Source organism: Wolffia australiana, chromosome 20, assembly GCF_029677425.1.
Source record: "Wolffia australiana isolate 7733 chromosome 20, ASM2967742v1".
Classification (NCBI taxonomy): domain Eukaryota; kingdom Viridiplantae; phylum Streptophyta; class Magnoliopsida; order Alismatales; family Araceae; genus Wolffia; species Wolffia australiana.
Window position 1 is genome coordinate 4,308,032 of NC_135854.1, and position 16,398 is coordinate 4,324,429.

At 41.8% G+C, this 16,398-nt stretch overlaps 2 protein-coding genes across 2 annotated transcripts; one reads left to right on the top strand and one right to left on the bottom strand.

Moving 5' to 3' along the window:
• The first annotated feature begins 256 nt into the window (after window positions 1-256).
• On the top strand, window positions 257-6,887 carry LOC144716034 (mitochondrial phosphate carrier protein 3, mitochondrial-like). The gene is made up of 7 exons (XM_078591042.1): window positions 257-696; window positions 1,634-1,995; window positions 2,082-2,125; window positions 3,239-3,453; window positions 3,550-3,674; window positions 5,359-5,448; window positions 6,437-6,887. Exons 1-6 carry the CDS (start codon window positions 364-366, stop codon window positions 5,444-5,446), a joined length of 1,167 nt encoding a protein of 388 aa, XP_078447168.1. The 5' UTR covers window positions 257-363; the 3' UTR covers window positions 5,447-5,448; window positions 6,437-6,887.
• A 1,206-nt stretch (window positions 6,888-8,093) lies between these two features.
• On the bottom strand, window positions 8,094-8,800 carry LOC144716035 (uncharacterized). The gene has a single exon (XM_078591043.1). It carries the CDS (start codon window positions 8,691-8,693, stop codon window positions 8,196-8,198), a length of 498 nt encoding a protein of 165 aa, XP_078447169.1. The 5' UTR covers window positions 8,694-8,800; the 3' UTR covers window positions 8,094-8,195.
• Between the last annotated feature and the right edge of the window lie 7,598 nt (window positions 8,801-16,398).

Sequence of the window (16,398 nt, forward strand, 5' to 3'; positions counted from 1 at the left end):
TATAAAATTTTAAACGGACAGATTCAAACAAAGAGATATTTACAGATCTTGCCACTATCCAGGGAATAAATCAGAGCCAGGGGTAATTCCTACTACGGCCCACACCAAAAGACGAAAAAGCCACAAAATGTTAAAATAATTACGAAAAGACCATGCTTAAGACATTTTCCTCAATTAAACAAAGGGGTATTTTCTGTTATTTAAGTAAAAACGAAGGGTATTTCTTGTTCATTTCTTAATAATATTTTAAATTAGTCTGTTCTTGGAGATAGAGATGGCGGAGACGATCCCTAGAGATCGAGATCAAGATCAAGATCGAAATCAAGATCGAGAGCGAGATCGAGAGATCTGCGTAGCGGGAAGATGAATCAGGGCGATGGCGGCGCCCAAGATTCAATCTTGACGAGATTTCTGTACTGCCCAGCTTCTGCCACCGTCGGTACTTCGCGATCTCTGGTATTTGAAAGCATCTTAATTGCCGGGAACAAGACGATTTCGACATCGTTGCCTTTATCGTCATCGCTGGTTTCCTCGGATGATCGGTCGCCGTCGCAGTTTCTCGTCTCGAGCCCTAATAAGAAGATTGAGCTTCACTCGCCCTTGTTTTACGCGGCCTGCATTGCTGGGGGAATACTCAGCTGCGGTCTCACTCACATGATCGTCACTCCTTTGGATCTCGTCAAGTGTAATATGCAGGTTAGGAGGGATAATCACGGGTTGTGGTTTGTTGGTGGAATTAGAGTCTTCCCTTTTTCTGTGCAGTCGAAGTCGCCCATTATTCTTCTACTCTAATCATTTCCTGTTTGTCTCATTATATCTGTTTTCTACCTTTTTAGCGATGAACTTTGAGATAAGTTATCGAATTATGATAAAAGCATTGTGTTTTTTCCATGAATGTCGTTCTTTAAGTACCGTTCATTACTTCTCATGCGTTTGCGCACCCACTTAGTAATGGGAGTTTGAGATAGCTAATCAAACAATGATTAAAGGCATTTCCATCCAACTTCAATTACCGTGTTTATATATATTTTTTCTGAACGAAAATCGTGTTTATATATCTAAATATCGTTCATATTTAGTGATCAAAGTTAGAGATAAAATATCAAAGTATGGTCTTAGAGATTGTCATTCAATTTCAATTAAAGTGTTTTATACGTCTAAATATCGTTCATGTGTCCTCTCTTTCAAAAAAAAATCGTTCATATGTCATCATACGTGCCGATTTAGTAATGAAAGTATGATTAAAGAAACATTGTCATTCAATATCTTTTTTTTTGAAAAGTCATTGTCATTCAATTTCAAGTACGGTGTTTTATGCCACTAAGTATTATTCATATGTCCTCAAACAAATGGTCATTCAATTTTAATTACGATGTTTTATACGTCTATATCTTGTTAATTCTTTGGCATATAGTTAGCCGTCTATCCATTAATTCGAGTCTGATTAAAAATACACCGTCATTCTATTTTAATCACGGTTTTTATACGTCTACATCTTGTTAATTCTTTTGGCATATAGTTAGCCGTCTATCCCATAATTTTGTAGTCTTGTCATGTGGGAAAATCATTAAATTTCTTGCGACAGACCTTATTGTTGGAGCATCTAATGATCATCACGATCAAATATTTTTAGATACATCCCGAAAGGTACAAGACCATTTCATCTGGATTCTGCGTCCTGCTGAAAGAGCAGGGAGTGGGAGGTTTCTTCAGGGGCTGGTTACCAACCCTTCTTGGATACAGTGCACAGGGCGCATTCAAATTTGGGTTTTATGAGTTCTTTAAGAAATACTATTCTGATATTGCTGGGCCTGAAAATTCGGCTAAGTACAAGGCTCTGATCTACCTTGCTGGCTCCGCTTCTGCGGAGACGATTGCTGACATTGCCCTTTGCCCAATGGAAGCTGTTAAGGTACGCATTCAAACGCAGCCCGGTTTTGCCAAGGGTCTGCTCGATGGATTGCCGAGGTTTATCACATCTGAAGGTGCGCTGGGGTATGCTGTCAGGCTTTTTCAATTTCTCTTAGCTGAATTGATCATTTATTCTTCATATCTTAATCTGTTGTGTTTGCTTTGTACAGTTTGTACAAAGGGATTGGTCCACTTTGGGGACGCCAGATTCCTTGTGAGATTTTTTTCTCCTTTTCTTGCATCATATGCTTTCTTGTTTTCTCTTTTTTTTGTCCGAAAGTCCTTGTAAGTTACTCCGTTGGCTTGTTATCATCCTTATTCAGACTCTGTTATCATTTCCTTGGGCGATAACGTGACAGCACATATACATTATCCCCTACAACTTTACTTGGTCTGTGATATTTGGCGATGCCATAATTGTTCTTAAGTCTACTTGGTTTTTCGAACAGATGACTGAGGGCGATCTGGATAGGACACGATGGGATGGAGAGGGTTTAGTTCAGCTGTCTGTCTCAGTTTTTGCTTATTCCGTTCTGTGTCCGACCATAAGGCTGGACAGAGCAAATGATGGAACAGAACGGATTTCAACTTGTTCAATAATGAAGTGTTATCTTCATCATTATCAGGTTTCCAAGAGCCGTCATTGGGTGATCATGAATCATCATCATCATCATTTGGTTTCCAAGAGTCTTCATCGTCAATGCCCTTGTCATCCATCATATTTCAAGATAAGAAGAATCAGTTAAAATTTTCATCGTCATGGCTATCTGGTTTCCAAATGCTGTAATCGTCATTCTCATCTGTCTGTTGATGACAAGTTCTCATCATCATTGTTATTCTTTCAAGCCCAAGCATGGATGACGAATTCATCATTTTCTGCAAACCGTAACTAACAGAAGTATCCAAAATACTTTTGACCTTTCATAGTCGTAACTATACATGAGTGACTGTTTTCTATGGTAGGTATTTCCAAGTTGTGCAGGATGGAACTTCATGTTGGATTGTGCTGGATTCCTGATGTCAAGATTGATCCTCGAACGTTTTAAAAAAATTGATTGATCATTAATTGCCATTGTCATTCTGTTCAAAAGACTAACTATCCTGAGCTTGAAACTTTCGTTTTGTTACTCTGAAAATTTACACTCTGTTTGAGAATCCATCCACTCTCTCTTCGCCGGTTCTCTGGTTATTTCTTCATCTTTGCCGAAGAATGAGCATACTGTGAATTTATTCATTTATCTTTATCTCTACTTGCGCAATTAGTGAGTTATTCTTCTATTGCTCATATTAAACTTAAGAAATTAATCCATGTTAACTTGTCTCTCAGATACAATGATGAAGTTTGCATCCTTTGAGACAGTGGTGGAGATGATATACAAATATGGAGTTCCCAAACCTAAGGAAAAGTGCAGCAAACAGCTCCAGCTAGGCATAAGCTTTGCTGGCGGATACATTGCCGGCGTTGTCTGTTCTATTGTCTCACATCCAGCTGACAACCTTGTATCCTTCCTCAACAATGCGAAGGGAGCAACAGTTGCTGACGTAAGCCCTAGCGCAGTTTGCCATAGCCAAGCACCTCGTTCCTCTATCTTTCTGTTTTTTTTTGGCTCACAGTTACAATCTCTTGAGTGGGTTCAGGCTGTTAGGAAGCTTGGGGTTTGGGGGCTCTTCACTCGGGGCCTCTCCTTGCGTATTCTCATGTTAGGGGCTCTTACTGGTGCTCAGTGGGGTATATACGATTCTTTCAAGGTTCTTGTCGGCCTGTAAGTCCAGCTTCCTCTCTCTCTTTCTCTCTCTTGATATCTTATCTTATCTTTATCTCTCCCTTTATCTCTCTAGCTTATCTCTCCCTCTCCCTGTTTTCTCCCTCTCTTTGTCTCCCTCTGCCTGTTCTCTCTCTCTTTTTCTCCCTCTCCCTGTTTTCTCCTTTCTCTGTATCCCTCTCCCTGTTCTCTCTCTTTCTTGATCTCAATCTCCCTGTTTTCTCTCTCTCTCTCTCTAATCTCCCCCACCTTGTTTTTCTCTCGCGTTCTCTTGTTTTTCTCTCGCTCTCTTTATCTCCCTCTCCCTGTTCTCTCTCTCTCTTTATCTCCCTCTCCCTGTTCTGTCTCTCTTTTTATCACCCTCTCCCTGTTCTCTCTCTCTCTCTTTATCTCCCTCTCCCTGTTCTGTCTCTCTTTTTATCACCCTCTCCCTGTTCTCTCTCTCTCTCTCTCTCTCTATCTCCCTCTCCCTGTTCTCTCTCTCTTTTTATCTCCCTCTCCCTGTTCTCTCACTCACTTATCTCCCTCTCCCTGTTCTCTCTTTTTATCTCCCTCTCCCTGTTCTCTCACTCACTTATCTCCCTCTCCCTGTTATCTCTCTCACTATCTATCTCCCTCTCCCTGTTATCTCTCTCACTATCTATCTCTCTCTCCCTGTTTTCTCTCTGCCTTTATCTTCCTATCCCTGTTCATCACCCTATCCCTGTTTTCTCTCTCTTTATCTCCCTATTCCTGTTTTCTCCCCCCCCCTCTCCCCGTTTTTTCTCTCCTCTCCATGTTTTCTCTCTCCTCCTCTCCCTGTTTTCTTTCTCTCGATCTATCTCTCTCTCTCTCCATTCTCCTTCCTTTTATCTATCATTCCCTCTCTCTTTATCTTCCTCCCTGCTAATCTCTTTCCCTCTCTTTCTCCCTCCTCTTATCACATCTCTATCTCTGTCACACCTCTGATCTCTCTGTATCTCCCAGTTCCTATCACTTGCCTCTCTCCCCGATTTATATATATCTCCCTCTCTGTACTACGCTTTCATCCATGCTTTAATATCAGACCATCTCTCAATATACTACTATTTAGTATTTAGTGTCGACTGCCTACTGTCTACCAATATCCACGGTGTAATGCTCACTCTCTATTATCCACTATCGACCATCCATTATCCATTGTCTACTCTCTCTAACTAACATTCTGTTCATTTGTCTCTGACCTTACATATTTCAATGTTGATTTCTTTTTTATATATCCCAGTCTCTCTGGATAGTGCTTCCCCCTAAATAAAATTTGATTTTCTTGAGTTCATTCATCAAACTTATGGATTCACCGATTCATCGGGTGTTCACCCCTTTTATATTTCAAATCAAATTAGTAAATAAAAATATCAATCAAATTTGATTGTCTTGAGCTTTTTCATCAAAATTATCTTATTATACCTTTCTATCCAAATCAGATTAGTAAATAAAAAATTCAATCAAATTTGATTGTCTTGAGCTTATTCATCAAAATTATCTTATTCTAACTTTCTATCAACGTCAAGCAAGTTGGTTTATCTCATTTGATATCTTTTAACAAAACATTATCCAGACCCCACTTCCACAGTTTGACCTTTGACTTCTGTGTGCCAGTTCTCTTCTTTTCTGAGTTTTTTGGTAGACTGATGGGATATTCCTTGTTGTGTGTTGCGTTGACCAGGCCAACAACTGGTGGAGTAAGCCCAATCCTGTCTGTCCCATCTGCTGCCTTCATCGCCGATGATTCTCGACCGGGCAGGGTCAACTGAAGGTGTGCCTCATATTCTAGTCTCTTCCCGTCTCAGATGGACTGATGGTTCATTGCTATGGTTGCAGTATCAATGGGGATGACGATAAATTATCATTGTCATCATTCCAAGAGCCATCATATTCATTTCCACCATCAGTCATCGCTCAATGACGCATTGTCATCATCATCTGGTTTCCAATAGCCGTCATCGTCATTGTCATCCATCAGTTTCCGAGAAAAGATGGAGCATTTAATCATGTCATCGTCATTACTTATGTGATATTAACTAAGTAAAACTATGGCAGACCGATGATTATTTTATCGGTTGGTACCGGATATCGCGAAACCGATATCCGGATATCGCGAAACCGATATCCGGATATCGGTTTTCCGATATCCGGTATCAGATACCGTCTTCGTCCTCACCCTCCGGTATCCGGTACCAATATCCGTCTAACCCCTGATAGATGGATATCGCCCGATATCCGGAACCGTCCCATTTTTTTCTGGGGTTATCGGATATCGGTTGTCCGATACCGGATATCGGACGGATATCGGGACGGCGAACACTAGTCTACAGGATAGGATGGGTGCATTTAATCAGGTCATCATAATTATCATTGTCATCTGGTTTTCAAAAACTGCCATTGTTATTATCATCCATCGCTTCCAAGATGGAGCATTTGATCGCATTATCACTATTGTCAGTTAGTTTCCAAGAACTGTCATCGGTTTCCAAGATAAGACGGAGCATTTAATCATCATCACTCTCATCTATAGTGCACGATCGTCTGGGAAAGGCATGCTGGACAGTTCAGGAAAAATTTTCGTCCCGTGCCACGCTTCGTTTTTTTGGGGTCATCCCAAAAAATTGTCATCCATCGGGTGGTCTGCATCATATCATCATCATCATCCCGCTTTCGTCATCTTCCTTTCATTTTCATTCATTGTTATTTATGGATGACGATGACGATTCACCATCCATCTGTCAACTCTAATTTTACCGTAGGATCACCGGCATTGACCAGGCTGATGACAGGCCAAGTCAATCTTACGCGGTCTCCACCGTCAACGCCTTCTCTGTCCTCCACTGGTATCGAGGCCAAAAGTAGACCTGGCTCCTATGAATGAGGATTCATTTATAAGAAGTTTATGTGGGCCCAGAAAGTCAACTTTAAAGACTTGGGAGAGGAAAAGTCAACTGCAGGAGGACTTTTGATCAGATGAGTGGGCCTTCTGAGGAGTTTTCTATATTGACTATTGACTTCCGAGATGAAGAAGTCTGAGGAAGGCAGAGCTGCTCAAAAGGGTGATCTGCTGTTTCATTTTTTTCCCCTTGAATTTGAATTTTGAGGGATTTTCAAGAGGATCCTCTTAAATTACTAAAGCGGATCCCCACATTTTTTGCATGGTCGATTAAGATGATCCATTCTTCAATAGTATTTTTTCAATTCTGAATTTTTCATAAAATCGTGTCAGTGTAGCGTTGCATTCTAATTTACGCTTCACTGAAAGTTCAGAGTACATTGGAGGGAGGGATAGAGTGCTAGGCTGCCGAGAAGGTTGATCTGTTTGTTTTTTTCTGAATATAAGGTTATATGGAATTGAATATAACATCGACAGAAAACCTAGCCATGTATGTGACCAGTCAGATGATAAGCTCCACTGAAACTCCATAGGGGGAGAGAGAGAGAGAGAGAGAGAGAGAGATAGCGAGAACGGGAAATAGAGAGGGAGATGAGAGAGAGAGAGACAGACAGAAAGGTAGAGAGAGATATATGGTTCGAGACAGGGAGAGAGAGAGAGACAGAAAGGTAGAGAGAGATCTATGGTTGGAGACAGGAAGAGAGAGAGGGAGAGAGGGAGAGAGAGAGAGAGAGAAAGACAGGGAGGTAAAGAGAAGAGAGACAGAAAGGGAGAGAGAGAGAGAGAGAAAGACAGGGAGGTAAAGAGAAGAGAGACAGAAAGGGAGAGAGAGAGATAGATGGAGATAGAGAAAGGGTGACAGAGGAGGAAAGAGAAAGGGAGACAGAGAGAGAGATAGAGGTTGATATAGAAAGGGAGACAGAGAGAGATAGAGGGAGATAGAGAAAGGGAGACATAGAGAGAGATAGAGGGAGATAGAGAAAGGGAGACACAGAGAGAGATAGAGGTAGATATAGAAAGGGAGACACAGAGAGAGATAAAGGGAGACAGAGAGAGAGATAGAGGGAGATAGAGAAAGGGAGGCACAGAGAGAGATAAAGGGAGACAGAGAAATATAGGGAGATAGAGAAAGAGATACACAGAGAGAGATAAAGGGAGTCAGAGAGAGAGAGAGAGGGAGATAGAGAAAGGAAGACACAGAGAGAGAGAGAGAGAGAGATAAAGGGAGACAGAGAGAGAGAGATAAAGGCAGACAGAGAGAGATGGGGAGGGTGAGGGAGAGAGGAGTTACAGAAGAGGAAGAATAAGAAGAGAGGGCGAGGGAGAATGAGATATAGAGATGGGGGAGAGAGAGAGAGGGAGAGGGTATTGGAGAGAGGAGAGAGAGATAGATAGATGGAGAGAGAGAGAGAGAGAGAACCCCACATCTCTCTCCCCTCCAATCAAACCAATCTCCCAACTTCAAACACAACCCACTTCTCCCAAATCACCATCTCCCCAATCCCCCCAACCCCACCGGCAAAAAGAACATGAACACATCCACGATCACGATCATGATCACAACAAACACTTGCCATGGCGAAGATCAAAAATCAAAGAGAGCAAAGACTCTACCTTGCACCTCAAGACGAACTTTCCCCCAATTTCTGAATGGCGCAGAACAACTTCCTCCTCGATCCGACAGCGTTGATCCCCATATCCTTGAGATCCTCGAGAGTGAGCAGCGGAAGAACCTCCTCGTCCACTTCGTGAATGTCAAACACCGGCGCGTATCGGCCCAGCCCCAATCCATTGAGCCAGCCCTTCACCCCTCCGTCTTCCTCCTCCCGGCCACAATCCCTGAGCTCCGTCTCCATGCCCGAAACCCTAATCTCGGGGGCCGAGTCGGAGCCGAAATCCTCGGCGACGAGGTTGGTGAGAGGCCTGGTGCGAGGGGTTGCCCGCCATTGGAGCTTGCTCCGGCGGGGGCTCTGGTCGTGGGACGCCGTGGAGCTCTGCTGGCCGCCGATTTCGCCCAATCGGACGCTCGGGCGGCGCTGCCGCTTGGGCGGCGGAGTGGCGAAGGCTTGCGGCTCGGGAGGCGCGGTGGAGCCGTTGGAGAAGGGCGGGATTTCCTCCATGGCCGAAGAAACCCTAATTCGCCATTGTTGATAGCTTCGTCTTCTTCTTCTTCTTCCTCTTCCTCTTCCTCTTCCTCTTCCTATTCATCTGTTAACTTCTGCCGTTGACTTTGGTATTTAAAGGGTCAAATGTCTTGGGCATTAAACGTGGTTTTTCTATGACGGATGACGGATGACGGATGACTACAGACCTAATGAGGTGTGGAGCTTTTGTTAGACATTTGTCACAAAGTTTGCAGTTTTGTTTGGTTTTTTGTTGAGACAGAAGACGGATTGGCTGGAGGATGTTTGTAAACCTAGAGCGAATTTGCCATGGTTGATTGTTTGTTCTTCTTCCTCTCGGTTCTGTAACTTATATCGTTGAGTTTGGTATTTAAAGGGTCAGATGTCTTTGGCATGTTACACATGTTTGGTCTATGATGGATGACGGATGACGGATGACAGAAAAGACGGACGGAAAGGGACTGGATAAGCTTATGTTAGGCATACGTCACAAAGTCTGCAGTTTTGTTTGGTTTCTGTCATGGCGGAAGACGGATGGCCACTTGTCAATCTAGAGTGAATTCGCCATGTTGATAGCTTCATCTTCTTCTTCGTCTTCCTCTTCCTCTTCTTATGTAACTTTAGTAACTTCTGCAGTTGACTTTGGTATTTAAAGGGTCAAATATCTTTGGCAGGTTACACATGTTTAGTCTATGATGGATGACGGATGACGGAAAAGACAGACTAAAATGGGGTGTGGAGGTTTTGTTAGGCATTAGTCACAAAGTTTGCAGTTTACTTTGGTTTTTATCAGAATGGAAGAAGGACGGCCGGAGGCCGGTTGTAAAACTAGAGTGAATTTACCATGTTGATAGCTTCGTCTTCCTCTTCTTCTTCTTCTGTAACTTCTGCCGTTGACTTTGGTATTTAAGGGGTCAAATGTCTTTGGCATGTTACACGTGGTTTTTCTATGAGTGATGACGGATAACAGACTAAATGGGGATATGTGGAGCTTCTGTTAGACATTGGTCACAAAGTCTGCAGTTTTGTTTGGTTTCTGTGGGGGACAGAAGACTCTGTGGCCGGAGGACTGTTGTAAACCTAGACTGAATGCACCATGGAGCTGCCAGATGGAGAGGGACAGATGGAATAGGACTTAACATGCCACCTGTTCAGAAGTTGCTGAGTGTATCATTTAGTCAATAGAGAATGGACTAGGGATGGGAAATTTGTTGTTCGATGCCCAACGAAGAGTGTTTGTCAATAAACGGACAGGCGAAAATCTATGTTCATTTTCTTGTCTGGTTTATTTGTTCATTTGCAAACGGACTACATTTTGGAAGACCTGTATAGTAGAGAGAGAATATTGTAAAAAAATAAAAAAATCCCCCAACTGATGGCGAACACTGTTCGCCATAGTTTTTAAATGTTCATGTTTGTGTTTGTGTTTGTGTTCATTCCTGTTCGTTCGCACGTTCACGAACGAACATAACATTTTTTCCCATCCCTAGAATGGACAGAATAAATGATGGAACACATGAAGAGACCTATCAAATATGTTGATTAACTGGTGCTTGAAGGTTGAATGGGACAAGATGGAATGTAACATGATCTTCAAATTGGTTTTGTTCTACAGTCAGGAAGGATGAATGATGACAGATTGGGCTCCATTCCACTCTATTTGTCATTTGTCCATAAGGTTCACTATCAGTTATCTATCATGTTTTCCATCAGGTCACATGAAGTGTGACGAGAGACAAAGACATGACAGAAGACGCCTTGTTAATCCATCAAGACATGAGGGATGATGGGAGGGTCTGGATGGGTGACATAGCATGGTAACACCTCTCCCTTCCTCTCACTCTCTTTCCCTCTTCCTCCACCTATCCCTCCCTCATTCTCTTCCTCTCCATCTCTCTCATTCTTTCTCCCTTGGTCTTTCCTTTTCTCTCTCTCACTCTCTCTTCTTCGCTCTCCCTTTCTCCCTCTCTCTCTCTCCCTTGCTCTTTTCCTTTCTCTCTCTCTCTTGCTCTCTTACCCTCCCTCTCTCTCTCTCTCTCTTTCCCTCACTCTTTCTCTCTCTCTCTCTCTATCTCCAAGACGAACTTCACTTCCCATACTGGCAGGTGAAAAGTGCAAACTCTAGCTGTGGTGGTGGCAACAAGAGGTCGATGGTGGAGCGAGAGAGAAAGAGGAAACATAAAGATAGAGACGAGTGACTGAGGTAGAGGGTGAGAGAAAATTTTCTAAAGGTAGAGAGAGATATACATAAAGATAAAGGTATTGAGATAGAGGCTGAGAGAACAATAATAAAGACATAGACAGAGGAAGAGACAATAAGAAAGAGCAAGACACACAGAAATAGAGAGAGTCAGATAGATATATATACAGAGAGAGAGAAAGGAGAAGAACATGTGAATTAAAGATTAAAACAATAATGTTTCAATATGTCCTTATGTGGAGGATTGTGATGCCATTTAGATGATGTGATGGTGACTGGATTTGATGGTGCATGATAATTAAAGAATGAGATGGTTTTTCTTAAAGCGAGCGATGTGTGATGTTATAGTAGCCTTGAAAAGCTGCTTGTCACGACCCATTGTCAGGTCCGTGATATGTCAAACCTGTCCACAAACCTTTCCATCATGTGATATGCAATGACTAGAGACAGAAAGAGCTTGACAAAACCCAAGAACATGATTTTCTATGGTTGGAGATAATGATGTTGATGTAAATATATTTATCTAGAAAGCCAATCACACATTCCATATCTCATTCCATGTTCATTCATAGCATATATTCATTATACTGCACTTGTGATACTTATGATGAAGTCCATGAATACATGATCTTAGTTAGTGAATTGCAACGAGAACGTAATACATAGATCACTGATCTAAATATTTCTATTCTAAATATTCGTATCCAAAGGATACTTGAGAAAGACATTGAATTATCCAGATAAAATACCACTATATAGCCTCACTCCAATGATGAATGTGGCTGGTTTCGTAGTCATTAGTGTAGAGAATTTTAAGGATAAATGAGTGTGCTTTAGTGGAAAGAATTCATTGAATTGATTCATATGAATCCCTGAATGACATTATTCCAAAATTTCAATCAAGTTGATTCACATCATGGTTGTTTAAGTGGTCCTTAGACTTGAGACACCAAAGATGTCCTGCCAACAAATTATTGCACTTTTCCTATGACATACAAGTTTCCAATCATGTGATTTTAAATAATATTAGTTTGGGTGCATCAAGAAGTTCATAAAGACAACTGAGTTGTCAAAATGGGATCATCCACCCTTGGTATAAGAGAAGACAGCTCAATGAAGATGATGTGATGAAGTCCTTAGCCTTGGTAGTAAAAATATTAGAGAAGATGTGCGATGAAGTCCTTGGTCAGTTCTTCATTTTGAATGTATTAGTACTAACTCGGATGTGACAGTTGATCATATCGTCAGTCATTCGAGGAGCATCAAGTGGAGAAGGGACCATGCGTACATGCTAACCAATGACGAACATGTTCCATGTGTGAGTCATTTCACGCTCTGTTGTATCTTGTAGTTCACGAGGTGTAGCTAGGCACCCCATGGGTTGGAGAGACAACCTATCGATTAGGTTAAATTGATATGATATTAATTTATAAGTATGATGATATAGTTAATTTGAAAGTACAATAAAGGTTATTGGACTGCTAGAGTTGTTACCTAGGCGTATACATGGGCTTAAAGGTAATACACAAATAGACTTTTGGACGTTAGAAGATATACTTAAAAATATTGGAGATTTTTATAAAAAATACCCACTTAGTTTTGGTATTTTTATAAATAAGATAAGACCCTTAACAAAATCCACCCAAGCCACAATTGTTCAAGGGCCTTCCCCTTCTTCTTACGTCTCTCCATGGTTCCTTTCCCATTGCCAATGTGATTGGGTCTGCATAACAAGGTGGAGGAGGAGATTTGACATGCCAAAGATCATGTGGATATATCAAGAGGTTGCACACATGAGTAGCTCCACACGACGCATTTGAGGATCAAAGGAATCATGGATGGGATCCGTGCTGAGATGATTCATCTCCTGTTTTTGTTGATGTTGTTACCATTCTGTTTAAGTCTTATGCTGCGAATCAGTTTGATTTTTTCATCAAGGTCGGGCACAACATCCGTTGAGGGTGAGTGGACACCTAGGGCCAGCTTATTTGTACCTTCAATGTATCAATTATTGGCGTATGCATCATTCAAAGATGGAGATGCTACTGATAATGATAACTCATATCATTAATATAGTATATAGCATAGACTGATAACAAATGTTGGTTTTGTTTTAAAGATATCGAGACACCAACATCAACAAATGGACATTGATAATTATCTAGGCAACGATGACATTGTTAGTAAGATAAGATATATAACCCTAATAGATGAAATGGAGACAATATCCAACTGGAAATCGATCTTAAACAATTAAAATATAATATTATCAAGTTAAATGTCATATCAAAAGGTGAAAATAAGGATGTTACCTTATGTTACGACAACTGTTTGGTAATCTTTAGCCGTTAACTTGTGTAAGTCATTGCATATGCTTGCATTTCACCTTCATTGGGGCTGATGATTCTTGGAAAATATTATGTGATAAAATTCACATGCATGAAAAGTAAATTCATTTTTAGAGGTTGTTTGATAAATATGAAGTATTTTTTTGGATCAAATTCAATTATTTATTGCCTTTATTTGATGGATACCAAAGTTCAGACTTACAACGCATGGGATATACAACATTTTCTCATTATAGACAAAGTTGTTTTTTTTAGTTACATATTGCTAGTATTGTCATGATTTTTTCCATGAAATATAACGTAAGAAATCATTTAAAGAGCATTTGGGAAAATATTTTAAAATTTCTAACTTTAATAGGTATTCCCAAGTGTCACACGGTCAAATCTCGAGCTAGGACTCTTTGCTCGGAATTGACGTGTGCCGGCCTTGGTGCTTGGGCAGAACACTGAGCAGCCTTGATCTCTTGCCGCGGAAGCTCTTGGGATTGCTTAAGATCGCTTAGAAGGGATTAGGGGAGATGGTGGTGCTAGGCACCGTCAGTGAACAGGGTCATTGCATTAATATCATCAGGAATATATCGTAGATTACATGGGGGAAGACGAGGGGTGTTACAAGGAACGAGACGAGGCGCCTTGTGCTGAGGTAATGTCGCCACACCGCCTCAGGGCCGCTGCTCCGCGTGCGCGCCCGCTCTGCCATTACACAAGCGCGCCGGGCCGGGCGCCGTGCGCCCGCGGGCCTGGCGATCACACACGCCACCCCTGCCTTGACGATAACACACGCCACCGGCACCCATGTCGACGCTCTAGCGCACAGTCTGTGCGACGCTGCCGCATTCGACGCCCCCGAGCTGGGTGTTGCGCGCCCAGCACTACCCGCAGGAGCGCCACGCGCCTGCTGTGCCGTCTCGGCGCTCTCTGTGTGCCACATGCCTTAGTCTCCTGGCAGGATGTCTCCCAGCCGCGCGCCTGGCACACGCAATGCGCGCGGCCGCCCGCGCGGCCGCTGCGCGGTACCCGCACAACTCCGTGCACCGCGCCCGCGGCATGCCGCCCGGCCTGCGCGTCCCACACCCGCGCGCAGCGCTTGGCGTTGGGGGGTAGCGATGGCGCCCGCGCGTGGCGCTCGGTGTTGGCGCACGGCGCTTGCGCGCACGCACACTTGTGCCGTTCAGCCCGTGCGCCCAGCACGCGCGGACTGTACCTGATCCGTCCCACCTTGGGCGGGGACAGGCACGCGCACAGTCTGCCGTGAATCACCACCGGCAGCATTGGCCTAATAGATCAGGTATTGGCCATCGCTACCCATTTGACTCAGTACTCAAGACTTCATGAGTCGAATACGCGAACAAACCTTCCCAATAAGCACGCAAGCCTTTGGGCAAGGAATCCGCCTATTTAGGGGCCTAACACCAAGTGAGAGCCCCTCATGTTTGTAGCAGGTTATGTGGCGGTCCAAAATTAGTGAGATACCTGATTATCATAATTTCAAATTGAATAAACATAATTTATGGTCATGCTTGATGTATTTGTTGCAATCCTATGGCCAAGTTGCAGTTTTATGCAATATCAACTCTAAATTTTCAAACTTGTCAAAGAAGTGTGTCATTTCGAGCAGAAAGAAGCACATAGAAAGCTCGAGATCTACATCTTTTATTGAGAAAAAGTTGATATATTTTTACTTAAAATTTAACGTCATTTAAGCATACATTCACCAACCTTGGGAAAGCAACCCATATTATGTGGGTTTTTTATGAAGATAATTTGTATGTAAACCTTTTTGTATTAAATTCACTCTTTGTAACTAATTTCTCCATGGAATTACACATAAGAGTAGACTAGAATAAAAAATATAGTACCATAAAAATTTATCTACATAAAAATGTTTTATTTTTTTTGTCTCCTCGATTATCTATTTATCCATCTTTCTATACTAAACATTTTCCATTACTCTTGACCTTCCCATTTATGTCTTAGTAATTTAGTTATAGAAACAACTACAAGGAATGACACCATTTTCTTAGTTAACATATGGATGATGTTTGAATATAAGTCTCTAAGTTATGAATATACAAATAAAAAATATTAAAAACTAATAATTATATGTTTATATCTTACATATTTTTCACCAGTTTAAAAGGCATTCAACTTTATTATGTACACATTCATATTTAATTCATTTACATAAAATCATTTCAAATAATTCATTTACACATTCATATTTAATTTAACGCCCATAAAAATTATATGTCAATAATTTATTCTAAGCTAATTATAAACTGATATTTGTCAATAAACATGATTAAGTTAGTTATAAGGATATCGTTTGGTTTCAGATCATCCTACCACGAAGGGGGTGTAGGGATCATGTGTCCCCTAGATGTCTATTACATGTCTAAGAAGAAGTTTGTGGGATGTATGCTTACCACAAGCTTCTTGTTGGGACTCTTTATATTGGTCAAGCACAGTACTGGGATCACCGTGTGGTTAATATCAAAGGGCCCAAACGATGGCCAAGTTAGCAACATCACTAACTAGAGATGTCCACGGTAGTCCAATGGCAAGTCAAAATGACACAATTAGTGCATGGTACGACTTTTGGCTTGTGGCCACCCCTTAGCTAGGAACCCTATCTTTCTACATCATTACCTCCAGTTGATGGTAGCTTATTTGCTAACGGACGAACATGAGACTCTAATGGGAGCAACGTGGGCTTCCATTTGATTTCTTATAGGAGGCTAAAACCACTGAGCTGGGATCCTTACCTCATCATCTTATATGGACACTCATGCTTGATGTGAATTACTCTTGATATTCTTGTTGGGATATATTTCAAGAGAGATTCCCTTTGCAAGCTTTGGGTTGTTGCATATGTCACTCGATGATTATCACTCACATGTCGCTCTTCCTTTGGAGACTCATGCACTATGGACTCCCCACTGATGATCAAGTGACTTGTATTGGTCACTACATTAGCTCACAACGTCGTTGTTGCCCGTCTCTCCCCTTATAGAAACTATGGAACACCTCTTTTTATATATTGAGATTGCTAAAACTCTATGCAGCGATTTATTTATTATTGGCATCAAATCCTTCATGCCCATACTACTCTAGCACTACAATAGTGGTTTGAAAAGATTTTTTTCCTCGTCAA